This window comes from Equus quagga, chromosome 17, assembly GCF_021613505.1.
Source record: "Equus quagga isolate Etosha38 chromosome 17, UCLA_HA_Equagga_1.0, whole genome shotgun sequence".
In the NCBI taxonomy this organism is placed as follows: Eukaryota; Metazoa; Chordata; class Mammalia; order Perissodactyla; family Equidae; genus Equus; species Equus quagga.
The window spans coordinates 43,493,978-43,519,300 of NC_060283.1; the positions used below are offsets into that span (position 1 = coordinate 43,493,978).

Genomic DNA, 25,323 nt, shown 5'->3' on the forward strand with positions numbered 1-25,323 from the left:
TGATGGAATAATCTCCCTCCTCTGAACTCTATAGCACTTTGTACCTCTCACATGAAACTCGTTACAAACTGCCTCATACTAGAATTACTGAGCATGTGTCTCATTTACTCCTGAATTCCCCACAATGCTTAAAACAATGAGTTGTGCCATATTAAGTGTTCAATAAACAGAGTGATAATACTCAAAACCAAATCTTAGAGGAATTAAAAATAAAATCATATATCAGCCAACAGAATAAATTCATGAAATTGTCAAAATAATTTTTTTTCCTTATTCTAGTGCTAATCCACTTCAGATTTGCAATCATAATAGCCACTTACAGAACCTAAAATATTTAAAAGCTTACTTATCTGTCAGGGTTGCCATAGGAAACAGACAGCACACTCAATTTGGTTGGTTTGAGCAAAGTTTAATGAAGTGACTGTTTATAAAGCATAGGGAGGCAGTAATGAAATCACAAGTGAGAGTACAGGATCCCAGAGTTAGTTACAGCAGGGCCTAACACCACCCAATGGCAATGAAGGAGGAGGGGAGAAAGAAGTCAGCAGAACTTTAAAACAAGGAGAGCTCCTTGATGACCTTCAACGGAAGAATGCGGCCAGGCTGCAGAAACCCCACAGGGCAGAAGTTAAGAAAGAAAATATCCTAACTTCTCCCTCCTTCCTTTCTTCTACGGGATGACAGAAAGTTGCACACGAACTGAACTCAACCAGAAGCCAGGAGGCAAGAAAACCCATTTGCAGGTCCAGACAAACCAGCTGCCTGGAGCCAGAGCAGGGTAAAGACAAGAGCTAGAAGGGCAGATGGAAGCTCTCCAGCACAGCGTCCAAATCATGATGATAAATATGTGCAGTGCAAGCAATTTAACAAACTCAATTATGAACATCAAAAATAGGAAGCATCCAGGCCCGGCCCCGTGGCAGAGTGGTTAAGTTCACGTGCTCTGCTTCAGCGGCCCGGGGTTTCACCAGTTCAGATCCTTGGTGCAGACGTGGCACCACTCATCAGGCCATGCTGAGGCGGGGCCCCACATGGCACAATCAGAAGGACCTACAACCGGAATATGCAACTATGTACTGGGGGGCTTTGGGGAGAAGAAGAAGAAAAAAGAAAGAACATTGGCAATAGATGTTAGCTCAGATGTCAATCTTTAAAAAAAAAAAAAAAAAGGAAGCATCCATACCAATTCTCAATTATTCATATGTAAAAGGAAGGGTAAGAAAACTGCTGCGTCAGGCTTCAGACGGAAAATAGATAAGAGTAGGGATGACACACTATAGCTTTGTAATCCTCTCAAGGGCAATAAAATAGCACAGAAACTTGCTAGAATGGATATTTACCTTTATTCAGATAAATCCTTATTTTCACAAAAAGGATATAAAGAATCAACAATGTGACATGACTCTGTAACCTCTAGGTAGAAAATATAAAAATAAAGAAAGGACAGAAGGATGCTTTGGAATTAGAGAATCCTTTTTTCATTAGCCAATCTATATACATCCAATCAGATTTCAGACTCTTTTTTGCCCTTTCTCTCATTAGTGGAGAGATGGAGGATCACTGCCTCCTCCTGTATGTAAGATATAATTACAGCATCTGATAATACTGTCCATCAAATACAGGGAAAAATAAACAAAGGAGACAAAGAATTGAAAAATTGATGACCAGGCAACTAATATCCACTTTTTGGAAGCAGAAAGATAAATTGAAGAGAAGTAAATATTAACAAACAGGAAACACCACTAGAAGCTCTCTAAAGAGTTACCAAGGACCTAGACAAAATTCTATCATCAACACATATTATTCTGCCCCAAAAGGAGGAAACAGTTTTTTGCCCTAAAAATCCACAATCAGAAAAATATCTCAAATATGTGTCATGGCTCAAGTCAACAACTGGAAAAACAAGTAATTAACATTTCCCAAACTCATCCAGCCTACATTAGCATGCCTATGCTGATATCTCTAGACCACCAGTGATAGGTATCTCAGTGATGGTCTATCTAAAGGATATATACTCATTATACGCTTGCAGAAAAAAACACTATCGATATGCCTTATGCAAGAAAAATGGACAGTCCTGCATATTACATACATCTTTTGAGGACTGTATGGTATACTCCACCTTAAAATATGGTCTTATAAAATATGCAAGAATTAGGACATACGAAACTGAGTCACTGAAAACGGGCACACACAAGCTAAATGTGCAGATCACTGAGATACCAAGGGCCTTTGCGAATCGGATACATAAACGCATACATGAAAGAATACCAGACTTATGAGATATCAAATCCAATTTATTTAATTAATCCAACTCACTTAATCCTTTTTTGCTTTTTTCTTTTTAATTTAAGCACAAACTACCTTATAAAGGCTTCCTTAGCACAAGAATCAAATTCTTCATCACAGCCTATTCAGGCCCCACTAAATAAGCCCTGATTAACTCTTCAAATTCATCTTGTATCATCACTCTTTCCAGCCATAGGCCTCCTCAGAAAGTCTTCCCTGACCATCCAATCCAAAGGGGCAGCATCTCCCACACCATACCTCAGATACACATTATCACAACATATTGTTTATTTACACCATACCTCAGATACACATTATCACAACATATTATTTTCACACCCTTTTCCTCACAATTTCTAAATGTAAATTTCATGAGGCAGGAACCTTTTCTCTGATTCACCATTATTTGTATTCTCAGTGTTTGACACATAGTAGACACTAAATAAATATTTTGTGAATGAGTGAAAGCAACTTCCTAAAATCCCTGGAATATCTGTACAATAGAAAATACCTTTTTTCTTCGTTCCACCTAAAATATTCATGTTGACCTAGAAAATTTACCTTAACCAAGTCATTCACTTGGAAGTAATAAATTCACTGATCCAAATTCTCCTATTGTATACAGGCCAGAAGTTAGCAAATTCCATCTCACAGCTAAATCTGGCCTTCGGCCTGAGCTTGTAGTTAAAGTTTAATTAGAACACCACGCCCACCTGTTTATCTATTGTCTATGGCTGGACATAGATGTATGCACGGCCCACAAAGCCTAATATTTATTATCTCACCCATTATTATATTTATTTTACAATATTTATTATCTGACAGAAAAAGTTTGCTGGCCCCTGACTTACCTGCAACCATGGACTTATTACTATGATACCATCCTAACATCCAAGAATAATAATGATTTAAATAGGATAATAAACAAAAGCCTGTTTTAGAGGCAGGTGTTATAACGTGCCTGGGCAATAACAGAGATGAGCATAAAATGAAAGCAGCCTTTCCCTGGAGGAAGAACCTTCCAGGAGTGAGGACTATCTAAGGGTCAATTTATTATACATACCCATTCACTTGAGACTAAAGGAGAAAAAGTACCAGAGTAAGTTTCAGGGAAAGATTAATACATATTTAACACGTTGATAAGTATAAAAAAAAATACAAAAGGTAAGAGAAGGAAATATTTAGAACATGAGAGAGAAATTAAAGGCAGTGGAAATAACAATAAAACTTACTTGCACATGTCTGTGGGCTGTGAAGGAGACTAGTAGCTCTAACTCAAGCACCTACTATAGAGACTTAGTAAAAGGCAGTATACACAAGTCACAGCACATTCTCATGCCTTACTTCATTGAATGTCTCTAATGTCACAAAGAATTGTGTTCCAGAAAGGTTGTAAAAAAACAAAACCCAGACACAAGTTTATGGGAAGCATACAACAACATTTCAAGAAAACAAAAACTTTATAGGAACCGGGGCTGCACACAGGAAGACACCTGGGACCTAGGTTGTCTGAGTATCTGTTTCCTAAGCTCCCTCTCTCCACAAGGCCCCAAGCACACAGTCTATCATTTCGCTTCTCATGCTAAATCTACTCCCTGCACTTGCTTACCTTAGTACAATTTTTTTCCTGTGTACTTCTTAGACTGCACACGGCCCAATTACAATACTGCCTTTTCAGTCTTAGTGATTCATCATTTGAATCCAGCTTCTGTGAACCTTAATTCAGTTTCTTAAAAGAGAGGATCTGATTAGTCACTGGCCCCTAGGGTTAGGTGTCCATTCCTGGTCCAATCAGCTGTGTGTCTTGTGGTTTTCCCAGGGCAGGGACCCTTTCTCCTTTCTTCCTTTGGCAAGAAGCCTGAGCTTGGTAAGCATCCCTTGCCCCCAACCACACGCATTTATTCATGAATGTGCTTTCTAAGTTATAAAGAGCTTTATAAATGTAAGATTTATTATATTAGTGAAGTCACAGTAGTTTTGAGAAAAATTGTCAAATTACCCTGTATGAGTAACAAAACAATTGCTCTGCCTTTTAATTTTGTCTGCTATGTCTTTTACAAGTTTCCATGTTTTAGCTAAATTAATCAATTTTTACTTTGTAATTTCCCATTGCTTTTAGTCTATAAAGTCTTTACACATTTAAATGTTAAATACAGTCAGCTATATTTTCTATTAATTTTTATGGTAATCACTTCTTTTTTTTTATTCTCCACCCCCAACTATATACATCCTTAAACACTACAATTTATTTTGTCCATTTATTTAGTTATGAAATAATCTGTATTACAGAAAAGTTGCAAGTATGGTACAAAGAAGTTCCATATACCCTTTACCCAGAGTCTCTAATGTTAACATTTGTTTTACCATTTTCTCTTAAGATAAAACTTTTTCCGAACCCTTCAGACACATAAACCTTTTACCCTTAAATGTCTATGTCCTAAAAATACAGACATTCTTTTATATAACCATAGGACAATTATCAAAATCAGGAAATTAACATTTTACACTATTATTATCTAAACCACAGACTAGCCAGTTATCTTAATAATGTCCTTTATAGCAAAAGGAAAAGGTTCTCCTGGTACAGAATCCATAACAGTCTTGTCTCCTTAGTCTCCTTTAATCTGGTACAGTTACTTAGTCTGACTTTGTCTTTCATGACCTTGACATCTTCGAAGAGTACAGGCCAGTTTTTTTGTAATATGTTCCTTAATTTAGGTTTCCCATGAATAAATTCATGTTATGCATTTCGGGAAGGAATATCACATAAGTCATGTATCCTTCTTAGTGAATCATATCAGGAGACATATGGTATTGATTTGTCCCATTCCTGGTTAATTCTGATTATTTGGTTAAAATGACACCTGCCAGATTTCTCCATAATAGTCACTCTTTTTCCCTTTGGGATTAATGAGTCTCTTGTAGGGAGATACTTTGAGACTATTTTCTACATTTTTATGGCTTTTAAATTTTAACTCTAAAATTTTCCTCAAATCTATTTGGTACACCATGTCCGTTGACATTCTAATTGACTCTCCATTTATTGAATAACCAATTTCTTCCACAATGGACTGCTGAACTTCATGTATTTTATAATAACTTCACACACAGACTTAATATACAGAAATATCAGAGTATATCTCAGGATCTAGTCTACTGATCTGTGCCTATTCTTGCTCTAGTTTCAGATTGTGGTAATTACTACAAGTTTATATTGCAAATTATTGCCTATAAATATAGAGACATACTTAATATCTAAGTAGAGCCAATCCCATTTACTCTTTGATTTACAAATTCTTCCCAGCTAGTTTTACTTCTCTGTTCTTTTAGATGAACTTTACAATCATTTTCAAAAAAGGAAAAAAAATTCCCACCAATGTTTGGTTCCAATTGTTCTAAACTTAATTCGTGAAGCCTCTTAAAGCAAAGCATTCTCATTGCCAAAGATAGTATAAATCTGATAAGCAAGCCTGCCAAGAGGGAAAAATTAACCAAAGTTTATATTTCTCTGGCTCTACAGAATAAGTTTTACATTTTTTACACTTTCTAGACTATAACTAAAACAAATGAGGAGCTGAGCAAGTGAGTAGAATGGGCAAGCTGGTCTGATCGTATTTCCTTCAGAACTGAATATTAAGACGAGAGTTTTATTTACTTGCCTTGATATGAAATAAGAACTGCTTGCGGATTATTGGCGGTCTAGGGATAGCATCAATACTAGTGAACCGCCTCTAACATGAACACTACTCATTCACTGTTTAGGTCAATCTAAGGCTCAATGATAGTGACCGATTTGTACTGACACTCTATTGTCTGGTTGTCCTGGTGAGTGAAGGCATGCATCTGCCAGACAGCTGACTAAGGTTGGGAATGAAGCCTTTGGCAAAAGAACAGAGAGACACAAACCAGCCCAAATGCAAAGCAAGCCTCTGAAGTAAGCCTGATCTGTACCATATTCTGTGTAAATCAATCATGAAGAGGAGAAGAAACATTTAGTTTACCTTAAACATCCGCAAATACATGGGTGGCTCACTGGTTTATTAAAAAAATAGAGAAAAAGGAATATTCAGGTAAAGCTCTTCTAAGTAAGCGTGAGATTTGCAGAAGAGGTGTGTTTTCCAAAACAGATTATCTCATTGTTCAAAAGTGAAAATTTGAGCATCAATAAGAATAACTGCAAGTGACTGAAACATATCAAATAAATAATTCCATAATGAGATTTAAAAACAACCCTAATTGGTCACCGTCAGAAGATGCTATGGAACTAACTCATTTTGAAAACAGGTAAATTTTGAGGACCACAAATGGTTTTATGTGCAGATAACTACTGATACATTTATGAGTAGTTTTAATGTACTTAAAAAAGAACAACAATAAAACCACTGCAGGTTAATGTAAATAACTTTTATTTATGAAAATAGCTATATTTTCTGTAACAAAAAATTAGTGAAAAGAGTGGCCCTGTTTTACATTTTTGCAAATTTCATTAATACCTGGTTAAACAGAAGACAGCTGTTTTCTCATCTGCTTCTGCATTTTTATGTTATGTAGCTTCTGGAAAACTCTACTGTATACTCATGAGAATGCAAGTAAAAACAGCAAGTCAAGTCTTAGAATTATTAAAAATTTTCTTGACCTGAAAAGGTCTCAAGGATCCCCCACAGGTCCTCAAACTGCACTTGTAGGATCACTAAGTTAGAATATCACCCTTTACATGCCTTCATTAAGGCTTGGATGTAGGCATCAAGTATTAACAGCTGCTAACATAACTCCACACACACACAAAACGTACCTCTCCATAAAGGAACACACCAGCCAACCTATGAAAGTGGGTCTGCCCCCTTCCCCAAATTAAATGTGAATCTTAGGGAATGACTAGATCCAACTATTGACTTACAGGTAACTGAGATGACAGAGAACACTGACAGTACATGAATGGAATCGGCAAAATCCAGATATTGGGAAACTACTAACAACTGACTGGGTTGAGAGATGGGGGAGGGAGAAGGAAGAAAAGAAAGAAGGTGAGAGAGCATAGGACTAAGTAACTGGAGGGGAAACTTAGAGAATAAAAAAGACTTAAAAGGCAAGCAGAGTAGGTCCGCCTCCAGTAATGTCAGAGGAGCTCAGCAGATAACAACGATAAGCTCTGGACACATTATGAAAACTCTCAGAAGACACTAGAGAGCAACTACAAGCAAAGAGAAACTGGAGAGGAGTCAACATTTGTAAGAAAGAAACAGCAGTAGGTATTTGCTGTTTTTTAAAGATCATCACTCAAAAGTAGGCCCCAGCCAATGTTAAGCAGAGCCGCTAAAACTTGAAGAGAAATCCATAAATCTTAAAGGTTAGAGACAGAGTTCACCACAACCGCAGCAACTGGAAAGTGAAGGGTAAATGCAAGGAGGGAGAGAGTCAGAGTAGGAGCAGTAAAACACGCATATCAACTTTGCCCAAATCTCTGGCTCATCCTTGACCCATGTATATGCAGGGCTGTCTGCAAGCAGTTCAATTAAAGACTAAAAGAACTGAGCAGAGATTTGAGCAGGCACCCACCAGGAGAAGCAGAGTTTGCTAAAGTAAAAACTTAACAAAACAAACAAAACCAGTACTTTTTGGAGGAACCAAAGAGAATCCAGAGGGGCCAGCCCCATGGCTGAGTGGTTAAGTTTACGCACTCCACTTCGACGGCCCAGGGTTTCACTGGTTCGGATCCTGGGGGGACATGGCACCGCCGGTCAGGCTATGCTGGGGCGGCATCCCACATAGCACAACCAGAAGGACCAACAACTAGAATATAGAACTATGTACTGCGGGGGCTTTGGGGAGAAGTAGTAGAGGAAAAAAAAAAAAGGAGAGAATCCAGAGGCTCTACAACCTACAATTTCCAATGTTCTGGATATAATCCCAAATCACTAGATATATAAAGAAACAGGAAAGTGTGACCCATAACCAAAAGAAAAGGCAGTCAGTGAAGAGAGATCTGAGATGATAAAGACTTCAGAATTAGCTGACAATGATTTAAAGCAGCTGGTATACCTACATTCAAGAGTAGAAGAGAAAACATGCTGGGGCCAGCCTCAAGGCTGTGGGAGTGGTTAAGTGTCCCACTTCGGTGGCCCAGGTTCATGGCTGTGGATCTGGGCACAGATCTACACCACTCACCAAAACATGCTGTGGAGGTGACACACATACAAAATAGAAGAAGACCAGCACAGATGTTAGCTCAGCGACAATCCTTCCCAAGCAAAAAAAGCGGAAGATTGGCAACAGATGTTAGCTCAAAGCAAATCTTCCTCACCAAACAAAAAAAGGGAAAACATGCTTACAATGAATAAAACTGTATGAAATATCCAGAGAGAAACAGAAACTATAGAAAAGAACCAGATGTAAATTCTAGAGCCAGAAAAGATAGTATCACAATAACTCCAAAAAAGAAAAAATTGGACTTTGGAGATAACAGAAGAGGCAGGTGGGGATAAAGAGAAATTAGTCAATCTGATGACTGGAGATTGGAAAAACTAATTAGTAAACTTGAACACAAATTAATAGAAATCTGAAAAATTGAGGAAAAAAATCAACAGAGCTCAGGAACCTGTGGGACAATATCAAAATGTCTAGCATACATGTAGTTGAAGTCTCAGATGGAAAGCTGAGGGAGAATGAGGCAGAAAAATTATCTGAAGAAGAATGGTCAAATTTCTCCAACTTGACAAAAGACAAATTTATAGATTCAAGAAGCTCAGCAAATCCAAAGAAAGATAAAAACACACACAAAACACGCACATAGGTATATCAAAATCACACTCTGGAAAACGAAGAGTTTCAAAATGGCCTCTCACTACAGAAGAACAACAATATAAATATCAGCTATTCTTTTCCTCGAAAAGTGCTATCTTTACCAAAGATAGACAACATATCGTTATATCGATAAAATGACACCATTATCAGGAAGACATAATAATAAATGTGTCAGTCTCTAATAACAGTTTCAAAATACTTGAAGCTAAGAATGACATATTTAGAGAAAAATATACAAATCCACAATCAGCTGTCTAACTGCCTTATCAACAACTGATAAGTTAACTAGACAAAATCACGAAGCAGACCTACAAGATCTGAACAACACTACCAATCACAAACCCATTAACCGACACAATACTCAACAACTTCAAAAACACATTCTTTTCAAGTGCACACAGCATGCTTATCCAGGCAGCCTATGTGCTGGACCACATAACAGGTCTCAAAAAGTAAGAAAGGGTTGGGGCCAGCCCGCTGGTGCAGCAGTTAAGTTTGCACGTTCCACTTCAGCGGCCCGGGGTTCACCAGCTCAGGTCCTGGGTGCGGACATGGCACCGCTTGGCAAGCCATGATGTGGCAGGCGTCCCACATATAAAGTAGAGGAAGATGGGCATGGATGTTAGCTCAGGGCCAGCCTTCCTCAGCAAAAAGAGGAGGATTGGTGGCAGATTTTAGCTCAGGGCTAATCTTCCTCCAAAAAAAAAAAGGTTGAAAGTATACAGAGAATGTTCACTGACAATGACAGAAGCAAATTAGAAATCAATTACAGTAAGAGACCTAGAAAAACCCCAAACATGTGGAAATTAAACAACCACTTCTATATAATCCGTGGGTTAAAGAAGAAATCACAAGGGAAATCAGAAAACATTTTGAACTAAAGGATAAAATACAATATATCAAAATTTGTGCCAAGCAGTTAAGGGAGAGCTGAGAGAGAAATGTATTAATTTAAAATGATAATATCAGGAAAAAAAACTCTCAAATCAATGATCTTAGGTTTCATCTTAACAAGCTAAGAAAGAGTAAATAACCCAGAGTAAAGAGAAGGAATAATAAAAAGCAAAATTACAGACCCTATACACATTACAAAATAGGGACTATTATGAATAACTTTATGTCAATAAATATGACAACTTAGACGAAATGGGCAAATTCCCTGAAAAATACAACTCATCAAAACTGATAAAAGAAACAGATCATGTGAATAACCACTGTGCTCACTTTCATTCTCTGTCCCAGTGACACTCAGATCACAGTGCTCCTTCTTGTCCTCCCAGCGAGCCCAGTCATCGAAATTTGAGCAGCTGGCCAAAGGTGACTGAGTCATAACTCCCAGATAAGATTCCACCACTTGGTATCAGCAGCTGCCTGTAGGGGAGGGAGGAAGCAGGGGCAGAGCGGGGACAATCGAACTTAGTCTTCATGTCAAACGACAGTAGGTCACTCAAGTGGGCCATATAAAAACAGGCAACAGGTCAAATCTGGCTGGGAGCCATAGTTTGCCAACCTCTGACCTAGAATATGTAAAGCAATGTTTAAAAAAGGAAACTGGAGGACTTGCACTACCTAACTTCAAGACTGACATCAAGACAGCGCGGGACTGGCATAAGGACCAAGGAATAAATAAATGAAACCGAACAGAGACCAGAAGCACATCCATACTCACATAGTCATTTTTGACAAACGCTCCAAAGCAGTCCACTGAGGAAAGTGCTTTTAACAAATGGAGCTGGAATGACTATATATATTCATGGAAAAACTTGAATCTCGACATCTAGCACACCATACATGAAAATTAACTTGACACAGATCATACATATAAACATTAAAGCTTTCAAAGGGTCTAAAATAAAATGAGATTCTCATGACTGGGGAGTAGGTAGAGATTTCTTAAGTCAGAGCACAGAAAGTAATAACTATAAAACTAAAAGTTGATACACTTCATCAAAAGACAAACTTCTGCTTGTCCAAAGACCCCAATAAGAAAATAAGTAAGAAAGCCCGAGACTAGGAGAAAATATTCACTAAACATATATTTGACAAAGAAGAATGAGCAAATTCTGATATATTCATTTAAATATACTCAGTAATAAAAACAGTACTCAGTAATAAAAAAGGAACAAGCTATATGCATCCACATGCATAACTCTCAAAAGAAGTTTTACACCAAAAAGCATACTATTTATTATTTTACTTATACGAATATGAATAACAACCATATGAAAAAAATCAAAACAGTGGTTGCCTCTGGAGAGGAGAGGGACTGAATAGGAGGAAAAGTCAGGGAACTTTTTGGGATGATGGTCATGTTCTCCATCTTTCTAGGGCTTTGAGTTAGCACACTGGATACAGTTATCAAAACTCTTCCAAGGGTACACTTAAGATTTTTACCTTTCACTGTAAGTTATACCTACATTTAATTTCACTTTGATGAAATTTAACAAATATTGAAATTTAATTAATTATATAATAAAGATTTTTAGGGGTGCCATGAACTAATATTTGAACTTACTCTGAAATGCAAGAAAAATATAAGATGGATTGATGAAGAGATACACAAATATTTGCTAAAGCAAATAGAGCACAGTGTTTACTCTACCTGTATAATTTTTCAACTTTCAAGTATATTTGAATTTTTCATAATAAACTGTTGGGAGGTAGAAGGAAGAAAACAGGGAAATCTGGCCATTGTGTTGTGGCTTTGAGCAGGAGTCTTGCCATGCCCATCCATGAGACGGTGTTCTGAGAGACAGTGCAGCAAATAGCCCAGCCAGGCCCCGTGCAAGCAGAGCAGCTGCTGCACCACAGTGCTCACCTTACCAAGAGACCCTGCTCACCTGCAGTAAGACCTATGGCACCATGCTGCAGTTAAACGGCACAAAACAGGACAAGTTCTGGTACCAGAAGATGACTGCTCACAGCCACCTCATCCTTGGAAACATCCTAGCATCACGGGCCAGTACGGGATTGTCCCTGGGAATTGGTAGAGTCCATAGTCCAGTAGAAGACTAACAAAAGATATCATCTAAATCTCCAAGTTCCTGATAGGCATGGCCTTTGGCTACTCCTAGCCAAAGCTGACCTTGCCTGTGCAGGATTGGGCTTGAATTTCATGAAACAGAACCAAAACACCTTCAATGTGATCAACAATCCCTCTTTCAAGTTTCTTCTTACCAGCTCATAAGGCACCCCCAACCAGATGGCATCCTCTGTTGCCAAGATGAATGCCAAGTTACGGTTCTAGCAGCTAAAGAGGCTTCTTGCTCTGTAGTAAGAACCCAGCATCAATTTCCAAGGGAACAGGAAAAAAATGAACTTCATGAAATGAAAGGAAAGTTGAACACTGGCTAAATAATTCGATTACTAATTTCTACAGACATGAAAAAGAGTACTGTGGTTATATTATTTTTAAAAGTCCTTGTTTTTTAGAGATAACATTAGTTGATGAATTTACAGATGAAATTCTGTCTTGGATTTGCTTCAAAATAAAAAAGAAGGGACAGGGCCATGAGTTGATGGGAGTTTGTCATATTATTCTGTCCCCTTATGTAGATAAGATGAACATCTCCATATTGAAAAGTTTACACAAGAACAAAAAGTCTAAAAATTTATATTTTTAATTCGATTCAAATAAGATTGTTTTTTAAAGATCACATACTTACTGACAAGAAAGAAAGAAACAAGAATAGGTGAGAGATCAGTGAAAGCTAGAACAGCTGAGGCAAACAGCTAGAAGGAAATAAATATTGTGACCTGGGATAGCAATGCAACAAAAAGTTAAATAAATGCTCAGAGCAGCTACAAACTAACCTCTAGCTCCTTCTACAAGACTCTGGGTTTTCAGTCATCATTCAAAAAGACCCACATGTTAAAATATGTGTAAAACAAAGATAACATTTCCTACATTCTTTTTGCTAATTGGTAGAATCAGATATTTCTCTGAAAGCCAACAACTAATATCCAAGAATGCACTCCAAATATTTTAAAGATTACTACGTTACTACTGACTAGATTCAGCTAGAATTAAAAGAGAACTTTAATAGCATGGCTTTCTTTCAAAGTAGAGACTAGACTTTAAAATATTTGCATTTCTTCATAAATATGCAGAAACTGAACAAAAGTTATCTTCTTAAATAATACAACAGTGTGTGCCTCAATATTTCAGTTACATTGTTTTAAACCTTGAGTATCTCACTAGGAAGCTACTCTCTCAAACAATGACATTTTTATAGTTAAAAACTTTTAAATGTTACTATTATTACTAAATTAACTCAATATTTATTAATACCATCATATTAACTCAAATTCTGCAAAAATTTCTTTCTAAACTCACTAAGTTCAACTCAAAGCACACTATTTTCCTATATACTACCTATTTTTTTCCTGAGCTTAGGAATCAATTGAAAAAGTATCTTTTCACATAAAACTAACATCTTACATCTTCATAATACATGGGTTTTCAAAACATTTTCACATACACTATCTAGAAATCAACCTCGTGAAACAGGCAGGACAGGTACTTCTCATGGTACAAAAGCAGCAGCAGCTCAAGGAAAAGTACCTTGTTCAAGGTGACAAGGTTCATTGACCAGTGATGCTGAAACTAGACCACAGATTGTTTTGTGTCCTAGTCTGGAGCCTTTAGGTACTATATTACTTTTCTCAAATGGTGGCCCATAGCCATCAGCATCAGAATCACACGGGGTTCTGACTGAAAATGCAGACAGACACTCCTGTGCCTCACCCCACATTCCAGGGTCAGAATCTCCAGGGAGTAGAGCCCAGGAATTTTTACCAAAAAAAAAAATTTAACAATCATTACAAGTAATTCCAGTGAAACTCACATGGATATAAAGTTTGAAACTCCCTTGGATATATATATAATTTTATACATTCTCACTGCTCTAGGTATAGTGAAAAAATATGTAAGATTATGCCATAGAAATGTCTATAACGTTATGAGGGTAATAAGACCAATACAGAAGAAACCATGAGAGTGATAAAACAAAACAGAGATAACTATAGTTAAACATTTCTGGGGCCAGCCCTGTGGCCAACTGGTTAAGTTCACACTCTCGGCTTTAGCGGCCCAAGTTTCGCCGGTTCAGATCCCGGGCGCAGACCTAGCATTGCTCATCAAGCCACGCTGAGGCGGCATCCCACATAGCACAACTAGAGGCACTCACAATTAGAACATACAACTATGCACTGGGGGGATTTGGGGAGAAGAAAAATAAAAGCTGATTATCCAGCCTTAAAAAAAAAAATTTTCTGGGAATGCAGCAAGAAAAAGATTAACTAGGAGAAGAAGCCAAGTTATAAAAGGATTTATATTGAGAACTGAAAATTTTGGAATTCCACAGACCAGGAGTCTTCAATCAACCATGTGTAGATCAAATCGGGCTACTGGCCTATTTTTGTTCTGCCCAATCTAAGAATGGTTTTCACAGGTTTAAAGGGTTATAAGAAAATTTTTTTTTCAAATAACGATAGGCAACAAAGATTATAGGAGGCCCAGAAAGTCTACAATATTTACTATCTGGCCTTTTACAGAAACTGTTTGCCAACTTCTGCTACAAGCAAGGTAACTGTAGGTCCTAGAGTAACGAGCATGTAACTTCAATCTGTCACTCAATAACCATATTTAATGTATGCTGCTACTAAAACAACTGCCAATTATTATTATTTAAGCTCAGCATAAAACTAAAGTTAAAATGTTCCAAGAGTTTAAATACATAACCCAAATATTAATGTAAATGACACTATAGTATTCTATGAAACTGAAAAATCCCCCTAATGAAACCACCCTGAGCAAGGAGTGAGGGAAAAATACTGATAATCCTTGTCCTATAACTTCTACTATCTTAGATTCTGACTCAGTAAACATCTGAATATCTATCTTATTTGACAAGAAATATGCTGGAACTGTGACAGGCTGCCTCAGTTCAAAGCACTCTAATCTTTCTATACAAAGACATTACTGTACTATATTACAGTTGTAGAAATTGAAGCTCAGATACATCTTGTCCAAGGTTCTCAGTCAACCTGCTGAATACAATTCTGATCCTTTCTGCACAAGACCACTGCACTTCCAGAAATATTTAACAAGCCCCACCCAAATTTTATCAATTTCCCTATAGAGTTGCAGTTTGGGTTAGACTGTTTCATTTTTAATCAAACTTAAAGGAAATCAATACAACACTCTGAAACTACGTGACCCTTCCACACACTGATTCAGGATTCACTTGAAAGCTTGTCATCTTTGCTCTGACAATATCCCATAGATTCTTTCTGATATCGGCCTTCTACTTTTCAGAGTTCACTATTCTGTACTGAGGCTGACCATCACTTCCTATTACAGTTTACAGGACAGGATAATTTAGGAAATAACTACGAGTGTCCTGTTCAACCTCATAATAGATTGAATATATAACATATCATAAAATAATACCTGGATATTCCAGTAAAACTGTCACAGCATGTGAACTTGGAATTTTAATTTAAGAAACAAAAATATTTTTATTTGTGGAAGTGCTTGTTTCTGATTATAAAATAGCTCCAATCTTTCCCAAAGATGCAATTTAACTGCCAAAAAGGCCGGAGTGCCTCATAAAATAAGACGTATTTAAAATGGTCAGTATAACTGCTTGATACCACATCTCCACGCTCCCAAGCATCTGCGACTCCAAACTACAGCCCTTTCTCACTCTTACACCAAAACAGAATTGGGGAAAAAAAGATTTGTATTATCACTCTCCTCCACTAGACTATAAACTTTACAGAAGCGCAGGCATCACGTCTGTTTTTGTGGATCACTGTATCCCTAACACCCAAGGACAGTCTCTGCATATAGTAGGTAATTAATAAATCTGCCTCAAGAACGAAGAAAGAATAAATCATGAATGTTAACAGGGTAAAAGTGCACCTTACCTTTTGGGTCTACTGTTTTAGGATTTTTTAAAAGCAACAGTTTCTGTTTTGGGGTCATTTTTACAATCTAGCATAAAAACAATCATATATTGTCCATCAATACATGATTTTACTTCTAAATGTAGACTGGATGGCCGTAGGGCATGAGTAGTAACCCTTTTACTCTCAATCCTAAAATACAATTAGGAAGGTTAATTTGCTACTAGAAAAGAAAAACTATGTTTCAAAAGAAAATTATTTCTACATTTTCTTTTTATTGGATTATCTATAGCCTGTTGAACAGCCCTCCTTCCACTAACTTTGATAATCAGAAGTTAACCCAATAGTGAAATTCCTTTAACTAGAGGACCATGATTTACCCACAATATAATAAAAGAAGACATATGAAGGAAACCACTAAAGATTTTTTCCTAAGTAACTCATGATACAAAAGAAACCAATATAAGATAAATATGTAGAAATTCTCTGTGAAATATTTTACTTTTGGAAAAAATGTCAAAACCATTTCAGCAAATAATAAATACAAAGTGCTTTGCTGCAAAATATTTTACTAACATGTGGCATACTATGTTCTATAACCTATAATGTACACATCTGCTCCACTGAACACATTGTAGGACTCTGAGAATGCTATAGTAATATTAAGTAATCTGTAAACCTTATCTGTAGAAACTAACAATATACTGTTATAAATATTAAGTGTGTCCTTGATACGTATTTATAAATAGTAATACCACTATTTGCTTACCGCAGCTACCAACACGGACAACTGTATTAATGACTCAAAATACTATGAGTGGTGTTGCCATCAGTTTTGTAATTTTCCAAAGCAGTGAAAAACTCTTAATAAAGTTCTGGTGAAAAGTGAAATCTTCCCTAGATATATACATGTGCTAACCCACTGCACTGACAGTCTCAGTTAATGGCTTCCCTGTATCCATGCCCTGTGCCCTGTAACTTGGTAATCCCCTCCCACTCTGATTCTGGCTTTGCAGCATGACTTTCTTTGGCAATAAGTTGTTCACAACTGTAACGTGAGTATGTAAAACAGATTTAAATTACACATGGAGAAGACTGTAAACAGGTTTTTCCCATACAAATGTCTGGAGGAACATTCAAAGCATGTGGAATGTAGGTTAATTTTGTTCAACACACTGTGAGTCATGCAGTAACCATGGTGCTTGCCTGGTTAAGCCAGCCAACACTCCCAATCGTGACAACCACGCAGGCCCCTCAGAACACTGAAACTCCCCAGTGCAGACAGAAGATCCAAGACTGCTGCCAGTCAATATACTTTCAGATCTTTTAACTTCTGGAACACTCATCTTCAGACATGAACCCACTCATGCATAAGATGCATAATAGTGCCTTTTTAATGCAAAATTTATGTGCTTGAGTATGGTCCTTTCCAAACTACTGAAAGATGACACACAGCTGAAATATAGCAACATATTTTGAAATAAAAAAGTAAGATCTGTATACACTTCTCTATGCATGTTATACTTAAGATTTAAATGTTTAAATAAGATAAATAAAGCACTTGCACTTGAAGTCTATAAAGTTTTTTTATTAAGTTGTACCAACTGTCCTGCACCTCATAATATGAATTCTCACCTTCAACTATCTATTAAGTTTTTAAGAACACAGATACTGCTAATATTGTAAAGAATCAAATATACCTAGTCCAATATTTTGGTTCTAAGATGTCCAGAGGCACAGAAGAAGGTATGTTTGTCTTCCTTAACAATACCCAAAAGACTGATATATTTTCTAGCAGTAAGAATACTGCAAATTTCCCTTTTTCTTTGTGCACTGTGTTTGCCCTGCCTTCAATATCTTTTCCTGCCAGCGTAAGTCGTAGTCACCCTCAAACACCAGCAAATGTTTTACCTCCTCTGTGAGATCATCCCAATCCTCTCCTTTCCACCAACAGATTGAATCCCTCCTACACATAATTTCTGAAACTTTTTATTCTTATCATTAATTATCTCACACCATGTTATAATTTGGTACAAATCTGTCTCACCAAGTAGGCTGTGAGCTTTATGTCAGCTAAGCCTGTGTGCCACATCTGTAACCGCAACTACACTACCTAGCACAATGACTATCATAGTGAGTACTTTAAATGGCCTATGTGAATTTGCATGACTCTTTTTAGGGTCTAAGATTCATGAACCCCTTCCAGTCATCTCTAATGTTGATATTTTGTTTTTACTTTTTGATATAATGAGTTACCTAATTCAAGTATGTCCTTTCATATATCCTAAATTTATTTTACAGTCTTAAAAAATGTTCCTTCAGGGACTGGCCCCATGGCCAAGTAGTTAAGCTTGTGTGTTCCGCTTCGCTGGCCCAGGGTTTCCCTGGTTTGGATCCTGGGTGTGGACATGGCACCACTTATCAGACCATGCTGAGGCGGCATCCCACATAGCACAACCAGAAGGACCTACAACTAGAATATACAGTTATGTCCTGGGGGGCTTTGGGGGGAAGAAGAAGAAGAAAAAAAGGAAGATTGGCAACAGATGTTAGCTCAGGTGCCAATCTTCAAAAAAAAAAAAGTTCCTTCAGAAATTTTGCTGTATGTGACAACATAGATGAACCCTGAGAACATTATGCTAAGTGAAATAAGCCAGTAACAGAAGAACAAATGCTGTATCATTCCACTTATATGAGGTATCTAAAATAGTCAAACTCAGAGAAGCAGGAAGTAGAATGGTGGTTGCCAGAAACTGGGAGCAGGAAATGGGTAGTTGCTATTTAACAGGTATTAAGTATAAAGTTCAGTTATGCAAGATGAATAAGCTCTAGAGATCTGCTGTACAACACTACGCCTATAATTATCAATACCGTATTTTACACTTAATATTTTTTTAAGAGAGTAGATCTCATGTTAAGTGTTGTTACCACAATTAAAAAAGAAAAGTTCCTTCAATCTCAGTTTTGGGACCAGTCTCTACCTAACCTTATCTACTGACAAGTTCAAATACTTCTACTTACTTCTCCAATGGACTGTTACCTTTCCAGTTCTGTTACTCTGACTTTATCTATTGTCATTAGATTCTTAATCTAAGAACAAAAAATATTCTTTTATTTCTGACTCCATTCTGATGTCCAATATTTTGCAAACTAGGCCAACATCCTAAGAAAGTAATTTAAATTTTGCCCTGCTAGGCAAACCCCAAACTTTATACAAATAGTTCTAACTGTATTTTAACCCATAAATATATAATTCTATACTTACTGTCACTACAAACCTTCTGCCCTTTCATCTAGCTTTAGATTTTCCTGTAATTTATCCACATCATTCTGGAAGTTGATTACTCAAAATAATTTTTTATCAGCGAAGTTTGGAGACTTCAAAGTGTGGTCACTTCTCTAAATAATGTATTTAAAAATATTTTATAACTTTGAATTTACACTTCACTATTTTAGAACCAAAAACACAAGCGCATCACAAGTAGGTGAATAAGTTTAAGATAATATTATCAAAATGCTAGGAAAAAAGAGAGGCAGAGGACAAAATGCTTGCATACATCTTCTGAAGGTGACAGAGAACACTGAAACTAATAAAATCTTACAACTTCTTTTCTCTCTCATATCAAAAATATGCAACCGGAATAGTATAACTAAGGTAATATTTCTTTTTTAGGAAGTGGTAAGATTCTTCTGTGAAATAATAATGGCTATTAGTAATCAATTGGGTTGAGTGGCTCATCCCTACCCCAAGATTATAAAACATACCCGCCTTCTTCATTAATTTTATAGTTTTTAAAAATATTAGATCACCACTTCTACTACTAGCAAAACATGAAGCTAAAAACAAGAAAGCAAACAGAGTGGAATTACTGGAAGCCCATTAAAGCAGAGTAGAAGGGAAAAGTTCCGCTCCAAATCTTTACTCTATCGGGTTCCCCATGACCCCAGGCTGCCTGCGCAGAACTAATAATGCCCTCCCTACCAAGCCCCTGCTCAATATTAAACACCACATATACGTACAAAGTCAAAAATGTAGTAAGACAACAGGAGGGGACCTCACGTGAAAGCTGATCACACAACAGCCTAACAAAAGTTTACCATAATACTCTTTTTTTTTTTGTCTAAAAATTACTCCAATACTAGATATCCTCCAAAAACACCTTCTATATTCAATACTGTTTTTTTTTTTATGAGGAAGACTGTCCCTGAGCTAACATTTGTGCTGATCTTCCTCTACTTTGTATGTGGGATGCCACCACAGAATGCCTTGATGAATGGTGTATAGGTCTGCACCACCCATGGTCTGAACCCGCAAACCCAGGGCCACCAAAGCAGAGCACCACTATGCCACCAGGCCAGTCCCACAACACCAACGAATTTTAAACATATATGTTTCACTTCAAGTTTAAGGTAAAGTATTTATGTAGTACACACTAATTCTAAATACATTATTAAATGAGTACATTCTCTAAAATATCTAAATATAGAATATAAAAATAACCGTTTTTTAGACAGTGAAATTCACCATTCTAAACAACTTATTAAATCTTATTAAAATGACTGCCAACAAAAAAGCTGAAAATTGTAAAAACACTTACTTCATTTCCATGTTTTTGCAGGAATTCAATTTCCTGTTGTGTGAATGTTGTCATGGAGATAGACTTCACCCTGTGCGGTGGATTTAACCCTCGCCTAAAAGATAAAATATTTTACAAATTTACTATTAGATGCTACATTTTAAAAATTATACATCAATACCATTTTTCATTAGCATATTTAAACTTGGAACAGTGTCTTCATTCCATAAACTAAAAGCATTTAAAAATTATTTTAAACTATTAATCCCCACAATACATATTTCCAGGTAAGTTTGGCTAGACCCACACTAAATAATACATTTAAAAATAAATTCAGGGGCCGGCCCGGTGGCGCAGCGGTTAAGTTCGCACGTTCCGCTTCTCGGCGGCCCGAGGTTCGCTGGTTCGGATCCCGGGTGCGGACATGGCACTGCTTGGCAGCCATGCTGTGGTAGGCGTCCCACGTATAAACTAGAGGAAGATGGGCACGGATGTTAGCTCAGAGCCAGGCTTCCTCAGCAAAAAGAGGAGGACTGGCAGTAGTTAGCTGAGGGCTAATCTTCCTCCAAAAAAAAAAAAAACAAAACAAAAATAAATAAATTCAAGCAACTACCTAGTTAGGAAGACATAGGACCTGTAACATACGAGCTTCTAGGAAAAACAAATATTGCTTTAGTGTGTTTCTGATGGTGGAAGAAGCCTATGTGAAGAGCTCTATGGTAAAGAATTGAAAAAGAATTATTTAAATATTTTCATACTTCCTAAGAGAGTGATGATGATATGTTAAGTTTTGAGCTATACAAATATTCTCATCAAATAGCTACTACCTTTAAGTTTGAGGTTAATTTAGAAAATTGAAAACTGGGGCTGGCCCCGTGGCCGAGTGGTTAGGTCCGTGCGCTCCGCTGCAGGCGGCCCAGTGTTTCGTTGGTTCGAATCCTGGGCACGGACATGGCACTGCTCATCAAACCACGCTGAGGCAGCGTCCCACATGCCACAACTAGAAGGACCCACAACGAAGAATACACAACTATGTACTGGGGGGCTTTGGGGAGAAAAAGGAAAAAATAAAATCTTTAAAAAAAAAAAAAAAAATTGAAAACTAACCCAAGGAAACCTGAAGTTATTAACCAGTAAGAATAAAGCCCCATCTCTCCATCAATTCAAATAAGGATTTATAATAAAGAACATTTTTTTTTTTTAGGAAGATTAGCCCTGAGCTAACATCTGCCGCCAATCCTCCTCTTTTTGCTGAGGAAGACTGGCCCTGAGCTAACATCCGTGCCCATCTTCCTCTACTTTAAATGTGGGACGCCTGCCACAGCATGGCTTGCCAAGCGGTGCCATGTCCGCACCTGGGATCTGAACCGGCGAACCCCAGGCTGCCAAAGCGGAAGGTGCGCACTTAACCACCGCACCACCAGGCCGGCCCCATGAACATTTTTAATCTCCTCACGAGGCAGTAAGTGTTCAAGAGAAAACTAGGGACATGGAGAAGGGATTCGAGGACTAGAGGGATGTACGATTAAATGACTTAAGGTCCTTTACAACCTTGAAGCCTTTTCTGTATAGATTGCCTTAAGAGGACTTAAGTTTCTTGATGCTGTTTTATCATGCACATGAAAAACTGAATAGAAATGTACTCAGAAAGAGTAAGAACTATTTACACTTTGTCCAACTATCACAGAGTGGCCTACTCGAGCCACAAGAATAAGAGATAAATAAACTATGCAAAGTAACAAATAAACTGCACAGTTTCATAAAGTGACTCTGGAGTCATGTCCTCTGGTAAAGGCCTCATTTGGAAGCCAAGTTCTAGAGCAGACTTTTTACAGAATTTGTCATAGGCATCCTGCAATCATTCATGCTAACTAAATGAGAGATTTAACAATGAACCAACTCTTACAAAAGTGTTCTGGAAACATTTTTGAACAATTATAGTGTATAATATTCTAGAAATTCACAATATTTTAAGTCAAAATAACATGGAGAATTCAGAATTAACAGAAGCTCAATTTTCATATCCTGTTGCTTCTTTCTCTCCATTCTGTCAAAGAGATGGCACACCTTTCAGATCACGCTTTGAATTATGACACATTGCACTTTCTCTTTCACGTTTCAAAGTGGAGAAACGTTAAGTTGGGTTGTTGTTTTGGTTTGCTTTGTTTAAATTTTAAACTAATAAATTATTTTCCTTCTAGCTCTTGGTAAGTCATAAAATACAGAAATAAAGATTGCACAGAAGGGAAAATTTAACACAGCAACTTCATCCTAGTAAAACTTTCAAACTAAGCTATGAAGAAACAGCTAAGCATGAATTACTTTCAAGAAGCTTTACAACTTGCAATCACAAATAAGGCTTTAAAGATACCTTCTAAATTTCCAAAAGCAAAACTTTAGGAAAAGTCATTACTATTTATTTAAAGTATGACACTCGTTTTCCAATTCATCCATATTATGAGAACAAAACTAAATTCACCATTTTCAGGGAAGCTTATTAATTTATGATATGTACTTGCACCCTACTTTGCTCAAAAACAATTTCAGAAGGAATTAACTTGTTATTGTTCTCTCAAATTCCTCTATTCCCTCCCTCTCAGTTAGCAACATCTCTCCTTGTCCCCTAATACCTCCTCCTTGTTCTAGCCAACCCTTTACCTTTCCACCTCCTTTACAGTATCCTTTTTAAAAATGCAAATGGCATAGGAATTACTTTCTGATGAGAAAATGTCAAACACTGTTACAAGGGGGTATGTTTTGAATAAGAAATTTTGGAGCAAAAAGTTATACCTCTATACTTCTCAAATCATCAAATGAGGAAACTCCTCACTCTTTTAAGTTATAGTATATGTATGTAATCTCATGAAAGCAGTACAGTGTATAGCTTATTCATTCATATATCTCAAGGCCCTACCATATTACAGAGTCCATTTATGCATAAAGAAGGTACTCATATTTCTCAAATCAGTGAACAAAATTTTGAACTTATGAAACAAATACAACCAAAATGTATTCATAACCAAACTACGTAGGGACATTTTCCTCCACTTAACAAGAACACCTATTGCAAGATTTCTTTTTATGAGCCTCTCAGTGAACTTAAAATAGGACTTGATTTACGAAACTGGTAGACACAATTTTGCAAGGCTACGTTAACTACATTAATGGTGTAACTCCCAGGAAATGTTACATTTGTTCATGTTGCTTCCTCTAATCACTCTTTTATGTTTCATTTACTCAGATTAACTAAATTCTCATGCAAGGATATACAAGGATTTTTCCTTCTTTAGCCTCCAAAAGCTTTGTACATGGATATTACATGCTATTAAAATAGTCTGGCAAAAGAACCAAAGATTGACCATCAAACTCTTAAGTAGAATGCAAAATGATGAGTATGCAGTGAATATAGGTAGTCTCATACACTGATGACGGGATAAATTCACCAATTTGTATCAGGAACCTCATTCATGCCTTCTGACCCAGTAATATCCTTTTAGGAATCTGAAACATAGCTAGCTAACTATGTACAAGATGTTCATCAAACATGATTCATAATATGAAAACATCAGAAACACTTCAATACCAAAGGGAAGTGGTTAAATAAATAACAATAAAACTGTACAACATCATGCACACTTATGTTTTAATTTTTTTAAGATGAAAATTATATAGTATTCTCAGACCTACATAAAAAAAACCTGCCAAGACAAACCAAATACCCCAAAGTATTAACAATCCTTGCATACAGATGATGAGACTGAATTTCTTTTTCTATTTATAATTTTCTATTCTCTCCAAGTATTCCACAACGAATCTGTATTACTCTACAATAGAAAAAAGTAGTAAGAAATAGGAAAGTCCAACTGATTACAAGTAGTAGTCAAAAAACTTGGACTTTAAAATTTGTATAGAATATGTATATTAAAACCTAAATTAGGAAAGACTACAGAGAGTGACATCAGCAACATGGCAGAGTGAGCTGTTCCCTTTATCTCTTTTCCTTCAAACTACAATCAAATGGCCATTCACTGACCAACAGAGGATACCCACACAGCACAACAGGAAGCCTAAAGACCTGCACAGCTATATATCTGAAGGTGGATGGATTACCCACAGGGAGATGGTGGAGGTAGGTGAGCACTCTCTAGCTCCCTGGCAGCCCTGTGCATTCATGCAACTGCTCTCTCAGACGGATTGCCCATAGCACTGCTGCGGCCCAGAGGGTGGGAGCGCACCTCAGCATGACTACAAGAACCCGTGACAGCAGCCCTGAGCCCCTGCATGATCACTTTCCCATCCACTGGGAGAGCCCACAGTGCCGCCACAGTCCTAGGGAGTAGCCCAGGCTTGGACCTAGTGGGGAGGCCCTGCCCACCAAGCATGACAGCTAGTGCAACCTAGGAAGAGGCAGTGGTGGATCTGCGCACCCAGGCAAACACCTTCCCAGCTGCCAAGAATACCCATAGTACCACTGCAGTCCCAAAGGTAGAAGAATGCCTTGGCAGGACCATGGGAGCAGGCAGTGTCAGCCGTGAGCCTCCGCGTGATGGATTTCCCATTTGGTGGTAGAGCCTACACTGCTGCTGAGGTCCCAAGGAGTGACCCAGACTCGGACAGGAACAGCTGCCAGGGATCACGGCAGGCTCAGAATATACAGCTCCTGCCCTCCCCAGTAGCAGCAGGCAGAATCTGCAATCAGATACTATCTATGTGAAGGCACAAATCCATCCCATCAAATGGTATA

General features: G+C 37.4%; 1 protein-coding gene across 1 annotated transcript in view; it reads right to left on the reverse strand.

Annotated features, from left to right (window-relative positions):
- Positions 1-25,323, reverse strand: part of AGFG1 (ArfGAP with FG repeats 1) — a 78,027-nt gene that overhangs the window by 38,379 nt on the left and 14,325 nt on the right. Inside the window, exon 2 of the mRNA XM_046643824.1 lies at positions 20,601-20,694. Coding sequence (XP_046499780.1) covers positions 20,601-20,694 — 94 coding nt within the window. The remainder of the gene's footprint in view (positions 1-20,600; positions 20,695-25,323) is intronic.